General features: G+C 45.4%; 2 protein-coding genes across 5 annotated transcripts in view; both read left to right on the top strand.

The window, feature by feature from the left end:
- arhgap29a (Rho GTPase activating protein 29a) overlaps nucleotides 1–7725 on the top strand; it is a 41839-nt gene extending 34114 nt beyond the window's left edge. For 3 of the 4 annotated variants that reach the window (XM_084475615.1, XM_084475616.1, XM_084475618.1), the window contains 6 exons: nucleotides 2170–2358; nucleotides 2474–2611; nucleotides 2999–3252; nucleotides 3880–4201; nucleotides 5326–5443; nucleotides 5665–7725. In XM_084475615.1, the coding sequence (XP_084331741.1) occupies nucleotides 2170–2358; nucleotides 2474–2611; nucleotides 2999–3252; nucleotides 3880–4201; nucleotides 5326–5443; nucleotides 5665–6653 (2010 nt within the window). In that variant the 3' untranslated portion in view covers nucleotides 6654–7725. The remainder of the gene's footprint in view (nucleotides 1–2169; nucleotides 2359–2473; nucleotides 2612–2998; nucleotides 3253–3879; nucleotides 4202–5325; nucleotides 5444–5664) is intronic. The other variant, XM_084475617.1, reaches the window with a different exon arrangement.
- A 1302-nt stretch (nucleotides 7726–9027) lies between these two features.
- The window catches only part of LOC311355121 (retinal-specific phospholipid-transporting ATPase ABCA4-like), a gene marked incomplete at its 5' end in the record, with an annotated part of 92749 nt that continues 85114 nt past the window's right edge, over nucleotides 9028–16662 (top strand). Inside the window, 4 exons of the mRNA XM_084474851.1 lie at nucleotides 9028–9093; nucleotides 9524–9617; nucleotides 9713–9854; nucleotides 10420–10559. Of these exons, the coding sequence (XP_084330977.1) occupies nucleotides 9028–9093; nucleotides 9524–9617; nucleotides 9713–9854; nucleotides 10420–10559 (442 nt within the window). The remainder of the gene's footprint in view (nucleotides 9094–9523; nucleotides 9618–9712; nucleotides 9855–10419; nucleotides 10560–16662) is intronic.

Raw genomic sequence — 16662 nt, forward strand, 5'->3', positions numbered from 1 at the left:
TATTCAACAGTTTTCAGCTGTGCAAACATAATTGCACAAGGGTTTTCTAATCATCAATAAGCCTTTTAAAACGATTAGCTCAACAATGTACCATTAGAACACATGAGTGATGGTTGCTGGAAATGGGCCTCTGTACACCTAGATATTCCATTAAAAATCTGCCGTTCCAGCTGGAATAGTAATTTACCACATTAACAATGTCTAGACTGATTCATTTAATTTTATCTTCATTTAAAAAAATAAGGAAATTTCTAAGTGACCCCAAACTTTCAAATGGCAATATAAATCCAGCGTTAACCAAAAGGCTCTTTATGGTCGCATGTTCACGCAACGCAAGGACCACGCAGACGCTTCCCCGTAGTCGTGAACGTTTATGGTTCTGCGTCGGGTTTACGTGTCGCTATGCATGTCCGTGGTAAAGAGAGAACAAATAGTTGGTCTTTGTCTGTGCATGCTATTACTTTACAATTGGTCTACCACTACAAGTTTTGATCATGGTATGGTATGGATTCTCGCAACTTGAAAGCTGAATACGACTCAAACAATGTGCAACAAAAACAGAAGATGGGCTGCTAGTTGGTCGTCGTTGTCCATCTGGTCATTACATTCAAGTCTATGATGACTGAATACAAAACTTCTCCACTTTTTACTGATTACTAGCAAGTAAAAAAAAGGGTACGGCTATGAAGGCAAAAGTTACATGGTTTTGCCTTTGATTTTTTGCATACAAAGCGTATTGCCGGAAATTATGTAGTTAGCGGACCAATCACAGTCCTTGCGGCTGCGTTGCCTTGACGCAAGGTTACAATTTTTGGGAGGCGCACGTCAGGCCCTTGCGGTGGACGCAAGGAGGGTCCGCAAGGACGTAAGGGGTCCGTAACCCCCTTGCGTTGCGTCAACGTGGAACCATAAAGAGCCCTTAAGGGATTAAAGGGTGAACAGCAGCTTGCCGTCTTCATTTGGTTTAACGGGGCTGTAGGGACGATTTGAGAGTTGTAAAGAGGAGAGGGAGCAGATAGCAAGACTTAAAAAATACACAAACAACAACAACAACAATAGAGCACAAGCTCTGTGCTCCCTCACAAATACCCCCCCCCCCCACCCCCCCTCCATCACTGCTCCCCCTACCACTCAACAGTCCGGCATCATCTAAAAACGAAATAGTCTCATACGGGGGAGGGCATACTCTACCGGAAGAGATATTTTCACAGCACATAGCGTTCACGAATAGCTGACAGACTTCTGTGCCATTCTAACAAGCTACACACAAATAGTAGCCTGAGAGTCTGACCTACAGCAGCAGTGTTTAGCTCTCTGGAATGTCTCTACTTATTCACTTGGATTCAGCAAAACTTTACCAAAAAGATCCACCAGCACCCGGCGTCCCTCCAAAAAGCTAAAGAAAGTGAGCAGCGATGTTTAGATTGGCCCTGAGCCCCCCCAGGGGACCCCCTCCACCAACAGACTGCATTCTGGGCAACATGCAGTGGAAAATAAAGGTCTTTGTTTTCCTTCTGAGGTCTGTCCCTGTTTCCCAAAGCCCTGGTGTTCTCTGCCCTATCAAGATCTAGTTTCACTCCATTCCTTTGGAAAGTTTGAGATCAGATGCATTGACTATGACTGTAAGACAAAGGAACTTTCAGAAAAGGACTTGCGGTTGAGTCTAAATTTGATTAATGTGATTTATACTGGTGGCTGATTTGACTGTAGCCTGTCCCCCAAAGTCCTGCCACAGTCTCAGCCTGAACAATCTCTAGACTAGCACCCACAGTAAATCGTCAATCTGTTTACTCAGCTTATAATTAAATAAATCAGTACTAATAAAAGCGGTCTTCATGGGAGAAAGCTACTTCAAATGAGAACTAAATAAGATTTTTGTGGTGCTTGCAAAACATTTCTATATTGTATTCTCTCTCTCTCTCTCTCTCTCTCTCTCTCTCTCTCTCTCTCTCTCTCTCTCTCTCTCTCTCTCTCTCTCTCTCTCTCTCTCTCTCTCTCTCTCTCTCTCTCTCTCTCTCTCTCTCTCGAGCTAATGGTAGAGTGAAACAATAACATATTTACCACTTGTTTAATTGACAGGCTCGGCAAAATGTAATGCCTTACCAAGTGTTTTTTTAATTAATTGTTATTACATTTATAAATAAATCTAATTTTAAACTGTTGCCCCAGTGCTCCTTGGCCTGCCATAAGAAGTGTCTGGAGACGCTGGCCATCCAATGTGGCCACAAGAAGCTCCAGGGACGACTGCATCTGTTCGGCATCGACTTCACACAGGCCTCCAAGGACAGCCCGGACGGAGTGCCATTCATCATCAGGAAGTGCACCTCGGAGATCGAGGCCAGAGCGCTCAACCTGAAGGTAGGGGGGGATCGTTTTACTGGTGGATCTTTTGAATGACTAGGGTTGAAGCCGTTTCTTATCGCTGTGGAACTATCTCCTGCTCACTGTTCTTGTCGTCATGGTTACGCTGAAGGGGATCTACCGAGTGAACGGGGCCAAGTCCCGTGTGGAGAAGCTGTGCCAGGCGTTTGAGAACGGCAAGGACCTGGTGGAGCTGTCCGACCTTTACCCCCATGACATCAGCAACGTGCTGAAGCTCTACCTGAGACAGGTGGGCTGCTGCTGTGTACTACTACTGCTACTGCTACTACTGCTGCTGCTGCTACTACTACTACTACTACTACTACTACTACTACTACTACTACTACTACTACTACTACTACTACTACTACTACTGTGTAACTAATTCTGCTGGTATCAGGCTAGAAACCCCCCAAAATATGTTCAGCTGTGCCTGTATCTTAATGTGTTATTCAAATGTATTCCCCCCCACCCCGTACGCACACACACACACACAGACAGACAGACATCATCTTCTTTATCTAGCTAAAGTAATAACATTAACAAAGCTAGCGAGACGACCCGCCGTGTGGTGTGAGAATGTCTGCTCTGAGCTCCCGTAATAACATGTTGTCCGTGTTCTTCCTCACCCCCCCAGCTCCCAGAGCCCCTCATCCTCTTCCGCCACTATAATGACTTCATCGGTCTGGCCAAAGAGAGCCAGGCGGTCATCGTTGAGGAGCTGGAGGCCTCGCGCCGCAGCCCCCCCCAGGAGACCCTCCCGTCGCTGACCCCGCCCCCGCAGGTCAGCGTGGAGCTCAACCGGGTCCTCTTCAAGATCAAGGACCTCCTGAGGCAGCTCCCCACCACCTACTACAAGACCCTGCAGTTCATCATCCAGCACCTGCACAGGTACGCCTCCTCGTGGAGGGGGAGCAGTGCCATGAAATACACACTTAGATTTATTTATCATTCATTCATTCACTGTCCTCCCAGACAACAATGTCCAGCATTACACTGGCATAAGGGCATTGCTTGTTGTACATCTCATTCTGGAGGACGAGTTGAGGATTGAACCAGTATCAAGACCGCCCCACCCTTCTAAACATTTCAAATTCATCACTTCATTCAAAGCCTTTGATTTGAATGCAATTTACTGGACTTGGATCTAACGTCATCAGTTGAGGCCCAGGTTTTCACCGTCTTTTATCGGCTGTTACAAAGCATTAAATTCACATTTAGGGGATTTTGCAGACACTTTTATCCAAAGCGACTAACAACCATTCATTCACACATTCACACACCGACGGCGCAGTCAACTATGCAAGGTGACAGCCAGCTCGTCAGGAGCAGTCAGGGTGAGGCGTCTTGCGCAGGGACACCTCCACACTCAGCTAGGAGGAACTGGGGATGGAACTAGCAACCTTCCGTTTACCAGTCAATCCGCTCTACCTCTTGAGCTACTGCCGCCCCAAAGCAACTGTAGTATGAGACATAACAATGACTGGACTCCATTCTAACCCACCCCTCTCCCCCCAGGGTGTCGGAGCACGCCGAGGAGAACAAGATGACCGCCAGCAACCTGGGTATCATCTTCGGCCCCACGCTGGTCAAGCCCCGGCAGGCGGACGCCGAGGTGTCCCTCTCCTCGCTGGTGGACTACCCCTACCAGGCCCTCATCGTGGAGCTGCTGGTCCGCCACTACCAGATGATCTTTGACACACCGCTCAGCCCCCTGCCGGACGGCGGGAGAGGTGGAGGAGGAGGAGGAGGTGGAGGAGGGGGGCTCGGCCCGGCCCAGCCCCGCCTCACGCCTCAGCAGCTGAGCAGGCACTCCAAGTCCCTGGGGGACATCAAGGAGGTTTGTTTTAGAATAGTTTTACATTGTTGCTTATGTCCCAGCGCTGCATATGTCCAAGATACATCAACAATTAATACACGTAATACTGAACATTAATACACATATATTATGAACAATTATACATTTCAATGGTTTATCAGAAATGCTAGCTACCAAACATTAATCTCAGTTTCAGTTGTATGCTTGCTTTGAAGGAAATTTGTTGTATTTCAGAGTTAGATTAGTGCTCTGTAAAGTACTCCATAAAGTAGGATTCATCATGAAAACATGGTATAATCATTCAATAAACCACAGAGAACAATACAGTTGTTTTATTACTAGGGCTGGGCAAAGATTAAAAGTTTTAATCACGATTAATCGCATAGTATTGGTGAGTTAACTCGTGAATTATCACACTTTTAAAATTATATTTTAAATCCACTCAAATTGAAGTAAAATTAGATTATCAAATTGAATGACAAATTGAATACTTAATAAGCAAAAACTAGACCAAGTGAGGCTAGACCCTTGAGGGAGTTTTATTTACTCAGTGTGGGTTGAATATGAAACTTACAACGCAGCGATATCAACATGAGTAGTTCTTACTGGAGAGACGGTGAAATCCGCGAGCTGCTGACCATCATGGGAGAGAAGGTGATGCAGTTGCATAAGGTATTAAACAAGACGTTGAAAGATGGTGCGATCTACGAGAAAGATGCAGAGGTACTGTCCTCCTTACGATGCTTTTGTCGGGATAAAAAACAAGTGGTCAGCAAAAAAAGAAGATGCTGGCATTTTACACTTGTAGTTAATAGTAACTACTTATTAAACTAATAGTTAATCGTGTTTGTAGCCTACACTCGTGAACTCATTCTTGCATGCGGGTGTCTTCATTCATAAAAAAATAAAAACATTCGGGAGTATACAAATTATTCTAAAGAGGTCTAGACTTGTGCGTATCCCCGCCTTCTGCAGTGAACCAAGAAATCCCGCACCGTGACGAACGTGGGATTTTACCCCCTTGGTTTTACACCAGCAACTTGAGATAAGACGGTGAAACTGCAGCAAAATACACGGTAATGGTTTAAGAGAGAATGCCCCCCAAATCTCATTGTGTTGTTCTCTACATTGTCTCCCCATCACAGCAGAGCTCCAAGGTGTACAAGAGGCATTCCTCTATCATCCCCTCCTCCCATCTATTGGCTGAGGTCAAGGAGACCATGCCAGGGCTTGACAGGACAGACAGGACAGACTTTGAACCTGGTCAGTGCTGGAAATACTAGATTCTCTTGTGTGCGTGTGTGTGTGTATGTGTGCGTGTACGTGTGCGTGTGCGCGTGTTTGCGTTGATCAAATACTAACACTTAATAACATTCTTCCTTTAGATTCTCAGAACATATCCCCCATTCCACCACTGAGCCCCCATTGTGTGTGTGTGAGATGTTCTAGCAGTACATCTGCCTCATGTCTCTCTCTCTCCTCAGCTCCAGACACCGACTCCACGGACTCGGCCAACGGGGCGGCGTTGCCGGCCGTCTCCCATCCGCGCCCCGCCGAGCCCCGGGGGGCCCTCAGCCGCTCAAGCCACGGGGGCGTGTCCCGTGTCCAGATGCGCCACACGCGCAACAAGATCTACTCCCGGCCCGCCAGCGTGCCCGTGGACCGGGCCCCGCCGCCCGCCTCGCACCCCCACCTGGACAACAACCACGGCCCCCACAGCGCGGCGGACCCGGAGACGGGGCCGCGCCCCATGGAGGAGGAGGAGGAGGAGGAGGAGGAGGAGGAAGAGGAGGAAGAGGAGGAGGACATTGATGGCTCCAAGTCTCGGGCCAGCTCCCGCTACCGCAGCACTCTCATCGACACGCACACGCTGCGCCGCACCTGGGACCGGCAGTACAAGCAGCACGGCGACGGGGCCTCCAGGACTACCACAGGGGCCCCGGCCTATGGCTCCCCGCCGGCCGAGGGCCTCGTCCTGCCCGCCTCGGGGCCCCCCGTGTGCCTCCCCGCCAGCCCCCTGGGGGGCCCCGGCAGGCAGTACGCTGTGGCTGTGAGGCCCGGCAGGACTCTGAGGAGGGAGGACAACGTGGACGAGCAGAGCCTGGGGGCCGCCCCCTTCAGGGCCCCCCGGACCCTCAGGCCCCCCCCGGGGACCTTCTACAAACCCCCCTCTACCGGCACCCGGGCCAAGCTGTTGGAGAGCTCTATGCTGGCCCACAGCGCAGAGGAGGAGGAGGAGGAGGATGACGAGGATGAAGAGGAGCTGGGGATTGAGATCGAGGTGTCTGTGGATGAGCCCCTGGACGAGGAGGAGGAAGAGGAGGAGGAGGAGGAGGACGCAGAGCGGGAGTCGCGCTCCTCCTCCAGCTCCAGTCCTGAGGAGCTGGGGCAGGGCCAGGCCCGGCCGCTCTACCAGAGACTCCGGCCCCGGCGGCTCCAGGAGGTGGAGCACCGCGAGGCCCACTTTGTGTGAAGGCCTCTGGGTCATGGTCTCAGTGGGCCTGGCTCACCAGCCCGCCGTCTTGGTTCCCTCTTGGCTCATATTAGCCGGGTGGATTAGGCCCCTGGGGGCTTTAAGGGCTGTGTCCTCCCCAGGGGGATATTCTGTGCCATATATTGTATAAGAGAAAGGACAACAAAAGGACTTAAGACTGTGAGAAGAAGATAACTTGGAAGCATTTGTTTAGTTATTAAAAAAAAAAATATATATATATATATATATATATATATATATATAGTCATACCACTTCCCAAAAGGCAACACAGAATGCACTTATTAAACATTTGCTTCAGCTTACTGTCAAACCAATGTTTGATTGACCAATCACTATGCTTACTACTTGCTGGCCCCTAGCCAGACAATATTTATAACCCTCATTGTTTTTTAAAGAAGTGCAATTACATTTGACTTAAATATTTTTTGTATTCTTCATTGGTCATTATGTGTGAATTGTTCATGTATACCAAAAAAGTATGATTTCAACTGTTACAACAATATTTTCCACTGCATTCAAGAACAGGTCTGGTGCACTTAGCTTGGCTAATGATCCTCCATCTTTTAAACAAAAACATTCTTAGGGTATAACAAATGTTTATGCTGCGCTTCTTTTTATCAAATCATTTCTGTGAGAACTTGTGTATGATGCAATATAATCTGTTCATGTTACAGTACGTTTTCCCGAGTGACATTCACTAGGGTGACATGCCACAAGTTGGAGAGGTGTGTGTCGCTTTATTTTATATATAGTTGACCATAAATTGAAAAAAAAAAAAGCTTTTAGAAATGGAGTTCCGTTTTATGATGAGATTTTTTTGCTTGTTTAAATATGAGAACATATCTCTTTTTCATGTCTCAAAAGCCAAAGTGGTTTCTCCCCAAGACCATATGAATTGTATCAATATCCATAATCTCAACAGGTGGTCACTATATCGAGATGTATGTGTCATGTCAAATGGTATCTGTTTTTCATGGAAATCTGCTGGTTGACACAATGTTTAATTACGTTTTGTTTGAAATGCTAATTAGGTACATAAAAACAAACGCCTTTTTGTAAGTTATTAAAAAAGGTGTCAACCTCAAACACTGGCACTGGCAATTGTTTACTTTTTTCGCCCTCAATATCTTATAACTAAGATATATAACTAATAAGATATATTACGTTTACTAGTGTATAGCAGTGATCCATAACCTGCGGCTGCTACAGGTGGTATGCTCCATTCAAAGCAACAGGTTGGTGGATTTAGAGAAAGAAGATTAAACCAATCTGCTTAACTATTCACACGGCCTGGGCAGACGAGATGCGGGAGCCTGTATCACTACAGGAAGGGATGTATGTTATGGATCATTACATGAACGATGACTGTGTTACTCTGAGGTAAGATCTTTATATCGATCTGTGTGCAGATGATCTACGTATGTCTTCTTTTACGCAATGTGACGGTGGTTGGCGACATGAGACGCGGTCATGGATAATATCACAGGACACTCCCACGTGGCTCATATTTAGCAAAGATGATCGCAATGTTTTATAGTCTATTATCATACGAAATATGCGCAGCAGATCGTTATTTATCTATGACCGCCAACTTGAAGTATTTTTATAATGTGCATCTGTTGTCTAAAGTTATACCGGGTGAAGTGTGTTGAGCGCGTACATTCCAGTGACTGGGCTTATTCAAGTATTTCTCTGAATGAAATGCTCCTCACTATATGGACATGTCAGCCACATAGACAGGGATCTACATTCACATTCCATATTAGTGCCTTACCAACATGCTTCAGCATCACCCGGTGTCAAACACGCCTCTTGTAAACATAGCTCATGTCACTGTTCATGTGAAAGGTAGCCTATATCCTTTCACTTCTTTATGAAATTATAAAAATATGCTAATGACATGATTGGCCATGTTCAGAATCACAGTGACCTCCAAACAATCATCACAGATGAGCAGCCGCCATGTTGGAGCAGGGTTTGGTTACCAAAGTTAATTCACTCAACAATGTTGACTTCAAATTCAAAACCAGCCGCTGCCCTAGACCAAGGGGAGGTGAGGAGGTGCTCCACAGAGCCCATGAAGCACCTCCACACCAAGGGGAGGTGAGGAGGTGCTCCACAGAGCCCATGAAGCACCTCCACACCAAGGGGAGGTGAGGAGGTGCTCCACAGAGCCCATGAAGCACCTCCACACCAAGGGGAGGTGAGGAGGTGCTCCACAGAGCCCATGAAGCACCTCCACACCAAGGGGAGGTGAGGAGGTGCTCCACAGAGCCTGTGAACGCTGCAGGGTGGGTGAATGCAGGTCTTTAGTGCGGTGGTGATCCCTCTTGGGGGGTGAAGGGACGAGCCATGGGGGTCGGCTACCAGGTCAAGCTCCTCCTGTGGAAGAACTGGACCATTCGCAAGAGACAGAAGGTGATCTTTTCCTTCTTCTTGAATAGTGAATAGAACAAAGCCACTGATAATGCTGTTTGAAAAGGAATTGTACATTTTTGCAATCCGATCAATCATAGGTGTGGAAAGGACTGCATGCTTAGCTCCAGATACATGCATGTTCAAAAGGACAAGAAAAAGACACCTTAAAAAACCCTCAAATTTTAGGACATATTTATATGAACGTACTAGCATCAGAAATCAGTTTATTTAAAATACAGTATATACAGAAGATCATTACTCGAAATGTTCTGTAAATAAACTGTAATCTCCCACGGCAATGGGTTGAATGTTTCACATAGCCAAACTATTTTCCTCTTCTCGAACACAGCATTTAGACAGCGGTAAAGGAAAGCATTTGAACACTGAGAAATGCTATGTGGTCAGAAGGTGACGGCTGCTCTTCCTCTAGGGTCGGTTCTTCATGGAGATCATGTGTCCTGTGATGCTGTTCATAGGACTGGTGTGGCTGAGAGGAGCCCATCCTCCGTACCGCCAACATGAATGTAGGCCACATGCCCATCCTTATGGTGTGTGTCTCCACACATGGGCCTTCACGCCTTAATGCCTCTACCTTCCTCCCTGGGGGCGCTGGTTTCAGGCCACTTCCCCAACAAGGCCATGCCCTCCGCTGGAATCCTACCTTGGATCCTGGGGATCTTCTGCAATGCCAACAACCCCTGCTTCCAGTATCCCACCCGCGGTGAATCCCCAGGTCTGGTGTCCAACTACAACAACTCCATGTGAGCATCGCCCCGACCCTTCAGCCAACCCCCTGGAACCCCCAACCCAAAAGGCTGCAAGCCGTCCAATTCAGATCAGAGAGAGGAAGGGTCTTTATCACCCGGGGCTGGTGGGGATCACGCCCAAATGTGGATGTGTGAATGTGTTTAGAGTCTGTGTGTCTGTGCATGTGTTTGATCATGAATGTATTCAAGGGCCTCACTTTTGTTTGAATCTTGCGTTAAGAACTAGGCTACATACCAATAAATGGTTCATTACATGAGGAGGGATAGGCTTTACAATGTACTCTAGGTGCTGACCATTGTCTACGTGGGAGTTTAGATGTTTCATGTGAGGCCTATTATCCGTGTTGCTATGGATGCAACTAGATGATTATTTCCCTTGATGTCCTGAAGGTAAGATTTAAGAGCTATTATTTAGTGTAATTGGTTAGAAATGCTATAGTCATTAGTTGGCTAGTAGTAAGTGAAAGGCTCTGGGAGAATGTCCATTTGAAGTTGACATGGTTGTGTGGCTCTGAGTTCAGTCTATGTGAGTCTGTTCTCCCCTGTCCTCCCCCACCAGATTGGCCAGGTTGTACTCTGACGCCCAGAACATTTTGTTCAGCCATCCGGAGTTCCTTCAGCTGGGCCGTCTCTGGAGAGAAATTACGGCCCTGAGCACCTTCATGGACACCCTGCACACCCACCCTGAACTGGTGGCAGGTCAGTGGTCTCACCCTGCCACTTCGTCATTAACCACCACCCCCATTGCACAGCGATGACCTCATTGATTCAGGAAATCGGCCATGGGCGTTCGGTTGAGTCGTGATCAGGGGGGGTAGAGACTTGATCCAAGGAAGAAGGTGCTAAAACATAAAACTCTTCGATTCAGGTAAAGCAAGAGCTGGTCAACGTAGAAGGTGAATTCCATTCACCAGTGGTCATTAAAATATTTGTTTGGGGTATTCTATAAAATAAATAAATTCTCATACAGATAGCAGCTGACACAATTTTTCGAGGCCTGGTGATTTGATCAGCTTTAGGTGATTTTATATTGTATAAGTGTAAGCATTGAAATTTGACTTGATTCAGATGAGAATATTTACTTTATTATGTGATTTGAACTTTGAAGTAAAGATAAAACAGAATGCAGTTACTCAAAGGGTTATTCAGATCAGCCTAGTCTCCTGTTCAACATTCTTTGATAAGAGACTTAATCAGCCGTGAGGAGGCTTGGTTTCACCCAGAGGGGAAGGTGTCACCCTGTGAACCTCATACCACTCTTCCTCACCCATGTCTTCACCGATTGGTCAACTTCAGGGGAGAAGCAGCACTGGATTACATCACCAGTTTAGCACTTATGGTAGGAAAGTATGTAAGCTGCTTACTTTTCCTCCTGAGCACATGTAGTTTGGCCGGGAGCTCCCCATCCCCCCGTCTGCAGCCTCTTGTCACAACTTCCTGTGTCTCATCGTGTAACCACTGACAACTTCATGTCTTCAAAGGCAACATGTCACAACGGGTTACCTGTGTAGCCTGTATTGTCACTTATGTTGTCAAGCCATTGGAAAATTATTCTTCCATTTCACAACGATATCTTGATAGAGGGGCACACAGACACTATGAAATGAAACCGATGGCTAACGGCTATGACATCCACTTGTATCCATGATTCACTGGCAAGGCGGGCAGAACATATGAAATGGTTCTTTGGAGGTCTGTTGTCTCATTGCTGGTGGAGATTAGCAGAGCATGAGACATGTGGTTGGTGCTCATGCAACTTGAAAGCAGCATTGGATACACACACACACACACACACACACACACACACACACACACACACACGCACACAAACACACACACACACACACACACACACACACACACACACTCTCTTCAGAGGGAGCGAGCTGTCATTTGACTGTTTATGAAGTTTATTTTTGGAATTTTACTGATTTCACCTGAAAGCTCAAGTAAGAAAACTTGGAGAACAAATGTGGTGACTGATAACAGAATCAGACTGGGAGAACTTGTAAACATGTCTTTCCTCCTGGGAATCCATCCACTCCACTGCTAATATATACTCCTAGAGTCAACATTTACATTTTTGTAAAGGGGTGGAAAAAGTGTCTTGCTGGGACATTAAAAGTATAATTTCGAAGATGGAAGTGTTTTGAGGCATAATAAATTCTAGCCAGTGATGGGTTACTTAAAGCCAGTCTGTAGGAAGCACTGATGCTGGGGGACAGAGAAGGGCCAGTAGAGATCTGGGTCCACAGCCAGGGCTCCCACTGAGACAGGAGCCCGATACACAGGACAAAAGAAGAGATTGGAATTACATTTACAATTTTGACATTATACCCAGTTATCACCAAGGTATCACACCGGTGTCACCCTGGTATCACCCCGGTTACACCCCGGTTTCACCCCACCTAACCCATGCCAAGTATGCACGCTTTTAAACCCACAGTTTGTTCTTTCAGTCACATTCCTGTTGTTTCTCAATGTGTTTGTTAGTACATGTCTTCTAAGGTATGCATTAATTATACACACTTCCGCCACTTTTGACATGTTGTTTTTCTCACACTGAAACGAATCATGTCTGCACTGTTATGCCAAATATACAACATCCCCAGGCAGATCACAACATTCATGTCCTGGGTCTGGAGACAGTGAAATCAGACGATGAGAACAGGTTTTTGTTGCAGTCTAATTGGACACAGACAGTGTTGGAAGGTGAGACAGAACCACCGTGGTTGTTGGCGTGCCATGTCCATGGGCTGATTCCTGGGACATGATGTCCTATTTGATTAGTTGTTGTTGTATGTTGTCTTGTAGAGCACTCATCCGGGCCCCGACATTCTCTGCATTTTAAGAAAGACAGAAAAGAAAATTATGATTGGTCCAAAAGTGTCCTTCTCAATTGGTTTGTCTGCCTCCTCCTCTTCCTCCTGGTCTCTCTTCCTCCTCCTCTTCCTCCTTTTGGTCTCTGCACCTCCTCATGTTCCTCCTCCTGGTCTCTCTTCCTCCTCACATTCCTCCTCCTGGTCTCTCTACATCCTCTTCCTCCTGGTCTCTCTACCTCCTCCTCTTCCTCCTGGTCTCTCTACCTCCTCCTCTTCCTCCTGATCTCTCTACCTTCTCTTCCTCCTGGTCTCTCTTTTATTTATTTATTTATTTGTTTATTTGTCAGGGACAATGCAGCGCACATTATTACATACATAGCTATCACAGTCAATGCCATAACAATGTCTGTAGATGTGTTACATAAAAGGTTTCTAGCCGTTGGCTAATTTGCAACCCCAGTCCCTGGTCAGACCTTTCTAAAAATATGTTATAGTCCAAAAATATTCTAAAAAGTGTAGTATACGTGTGCATACACCTCTCTATACACATAGAGACCAACAAAACATCAAGGGTAATCTTAGTGTTCATACCCTAACCATACACATCAGAACAACCACAAAATACATAGGAACATCACAAACAGCAAGTCACGTAACACAACCCCCAGACACCCAGCCGCCCGCAAACTCTCACTTATACGGACAGCCAGCCACAATATACACAAATACAATAACACAGACAGCAAATCACATACGATACAACCCCCAGATACCTAGCCGCCCGCAAACTCTCACCTATGCAAACAGCCAGTCACACACACACACACACACAACATACAACAACACAGACACAAAACATCACATCACGTATGACACAACCCCCAGATACCCAACCCCCTGCAAACTCTCACCTATGCGAACAGCAGGTATCTACACAGACAGTACAGTAAAACATAGACAATAGAGTGTGTGTATGTGCGTGCGTGTGTGTGCGTGCGTGCATGCGAGCGTGCGTGTGTGTCTTAGAGGTCACATCCCTGATTTACTTTCAGCCAGTGTTTTACCTTACTGCTAAATGTTTTCAGTTCTGTTTTGTGTTTTTAGTTCTATCGGTAAGTCGTTCCAAAAGCGGTTCCTATTACTGAAAAACATGATTGGCCGAAAGAAGTTTTGCGCCCCTCTACTATGCAGTTACCACCCACTGCTCCCCTTGTGGCCGCGCTCCTTGACTTTGTTTTCATGACAAATGGACAGAGTACAGAGGGCGCCAGATTATTTGCGCATTTAAAAATTATTTTAAGAAAAGAAAACTTAATAAAATTGTCAAAACTTAATAACTTATATTTTTGTAAAATTAAACATTGATGTGATGTTATTGGTTTCTGGTCCATTATTTTCAGTGCCTGTTTGTATAATGATGTGACTGGTTTGACGGTTGTCTGGGAGGCTTGGCCCCATACGGTAATACAGTATGATAAGTGAGAGAGTTTCATTGCATGAAAGAACAATAAAGCTACCTTGACCGGGATGTGATGTCTTATCATTCTGAAGCAGTTCAGGTTTGTCCGGACAGTCTTGCAGAGTTTCTTAACGTGCTTTTTGAAATTAAGTTGTGAGTCTAAAATAATACCTAAAAATGTTAATTCATCCACTTCCTCTATAGCCTCTTGGCCTATTTGAATGGTGCATTTGGCTTTACCTCTTATAGAGAAGCACATTGAGACAGTCTTTTTGATGTTAAGCGTCAGGTGGTTGTCTTTGAGCCATTGGGATACTCACTCCATTTCCTTGGTCAGGACCTCTGCTGCTGCACCTGGTGTTCTAGCTGGTGCGTATAAGACTGTATCGTCAGCATACATTTGGTAGTTTGCTGACTGACAGCATGTTGGTAAGTCGTTGATATACAGACTAAACAGCAGAGGCCCCAGGATGGATCCCTGTGGAACACCCATTGTCGACTGAAGTGGCATTGAGAGTTCTGTGTTTATTTTAACACGTTGCTCTCGATTGGCCAGGTATGAGGCAAACCAACCGATGGCATGTTCAGAGAAGTTGAAGTTGGTGAGCTTGTTCAAGAGTATGCTGTGGTTCACTGTGTCAAAGGCCTTTTTGAGGTCTATAAACACAGCTCCCACAACATTACCCTTGTCCAACTTGCTCTTAATGTTCTCGGTTAGGTAGCAGTTGGCCATTTCTGTTGAATACAGTCTGAAACCAAATTGTTTGGGGTTAATGAGGCTGTTGTTTTCAAGATGCCTAACTAGTTCTGTTAAGATTTTTTCTAGCTTTAAAAATTGGAATGATAATGGCTTGCTTCCAGCTGTGTGGGAATTTGCCCACTCTGATGGAGAGGTTTACCAGATGAGTTATAGGTTTAACCAGGGCCAAGCAGTGAGTTCTAATAAAGGCAGTGTCCAACCCAAACACGTCCTTTGCTTTAGACTTATTTAACATATTAATAATTTTGTGTACTTTTTCCTCACTGACCTCCTCAATTTGGAACAGCTTTGATGGCGTAGACTTTGAGCTCTGCAGAGTTGCTGGTTCAAAGGTCTCAGCAAGCTCCTCCACTGACTGAATAAAGAAGTTGTTAAATTCATTTGCAATAGCTAGATTGTTAGTGCTAATAACTCCATTCACTTTCAGTTCTGTTATTGTTTTTTGTTGGCTTGGCTTAATTTTAGTAAGACTGTTGAGGTGCTTCCAGAGGGATGTGCTGTTTCCTTCAGATTCCTCAATCAGTTGCATATAATAAGCTGTTTTTGCTTTACACAATTCTCTGACTACTGCATTTCTCAATCCTTTAAAAATAAGAAGATCCGTATTAGTTTTAGTGAGCAGCGATTTTTTCAGTGCGTAGTCTCTTTTTTTCATTAGCTGGCGAGTGTCATTACTCAGCCATGGTAAGGATGCTTTTCGCTGTGTGCCCTTAAACGTTTTCATGTATTTCCCAATTAGGTTTGTGAGATTTTGTGTTAGGGAGTTACAACAATTTTCTAACTTGTTTGATTGTAGAACATTATCCCAGTGTAAATTGTTTAGGTCATTTTCAATTTGTGCCTGCTTGTTTTTGGGAATACACTGGTTACCGGGTTTACTTTCATTCGCAAATTTTGATAACCGCTGTTTAGTGAGTTTTCGGACAACCATGGTCATATTATGATCTGAAAGCCCTGTGAGTAGGTTATATGTTCTCATGACTCGCTGGGGTCTGTTTGTAATAATAAGATCTATCAAAGTTTTAGTTGTTCTTGTAATCCTCGTTGGGCCTTTCACCATCTGCTGAAGACTGTGTTTTGACAGCAGTGTATTTAATTTTGTTCTGCGATTTTTCTCTAGCCAATTAATATTAAAATCACCAAGTAAAATCGATTCTGTGCGAGTATTTATATGTTTAAGAAGTTTATCTAGGCGCACTGGGCTAAGGCGCATACCATATATTAGGCACAGTCCTAATCGCAGAGACCCAGGATCGAATCCGGCCTGGGTCATTTACTGCATGTCTTCCCCTCTGTCTTCCACACTTTCCTCTCTGTCTCTCTCTATAATAAAGCTGAAAAATGCAAAAAATAAATCTAGAAGTTTATCTAGGTCATCATAAAATGAAACATCGTGCAATGGTGGGTTATACAGTGCTACAATATTAAAATTCATCTTTGGCGATAAAGCAACATTCAACGCCAGACATTCTAATGGTGTATTCAGTTCGATTTCGTTACATTTCAGAGTGTCTCTAACAGAATAATACTCCCCCCCAGCCCTTGTCTGATGTTCTATCTTGTCTGTAGCATGTATAGCCAGGGACGTCAATCAAGCTGGTCGGGATGTTACTATGCAGCCAAGTTTCACTCAGTGCTAAAAAGTCTAAGTTAGAGTCCGTTAGAAGATGTTCAATCTGGTCACGTTTGGGCAATATACTCAGAATGTTCAAGTGTCCGCCCAATATGCCCTTTGGTTTAGATGTAGGCTCCCATATTACT

This window comes from Micromesistius poutassou (genome assembly GCF_964030765.1).
Source record: "Micromesistius poutassou genome assembly, chromosome: 11".
Classification (NCBI taxonomy): domain Eukaryota; kingdom Metazoa; phylum Chordata; class Actinopteri; order Gadiformes; family Gadidae; genus Micromesistius; species Micromesistius poutassou.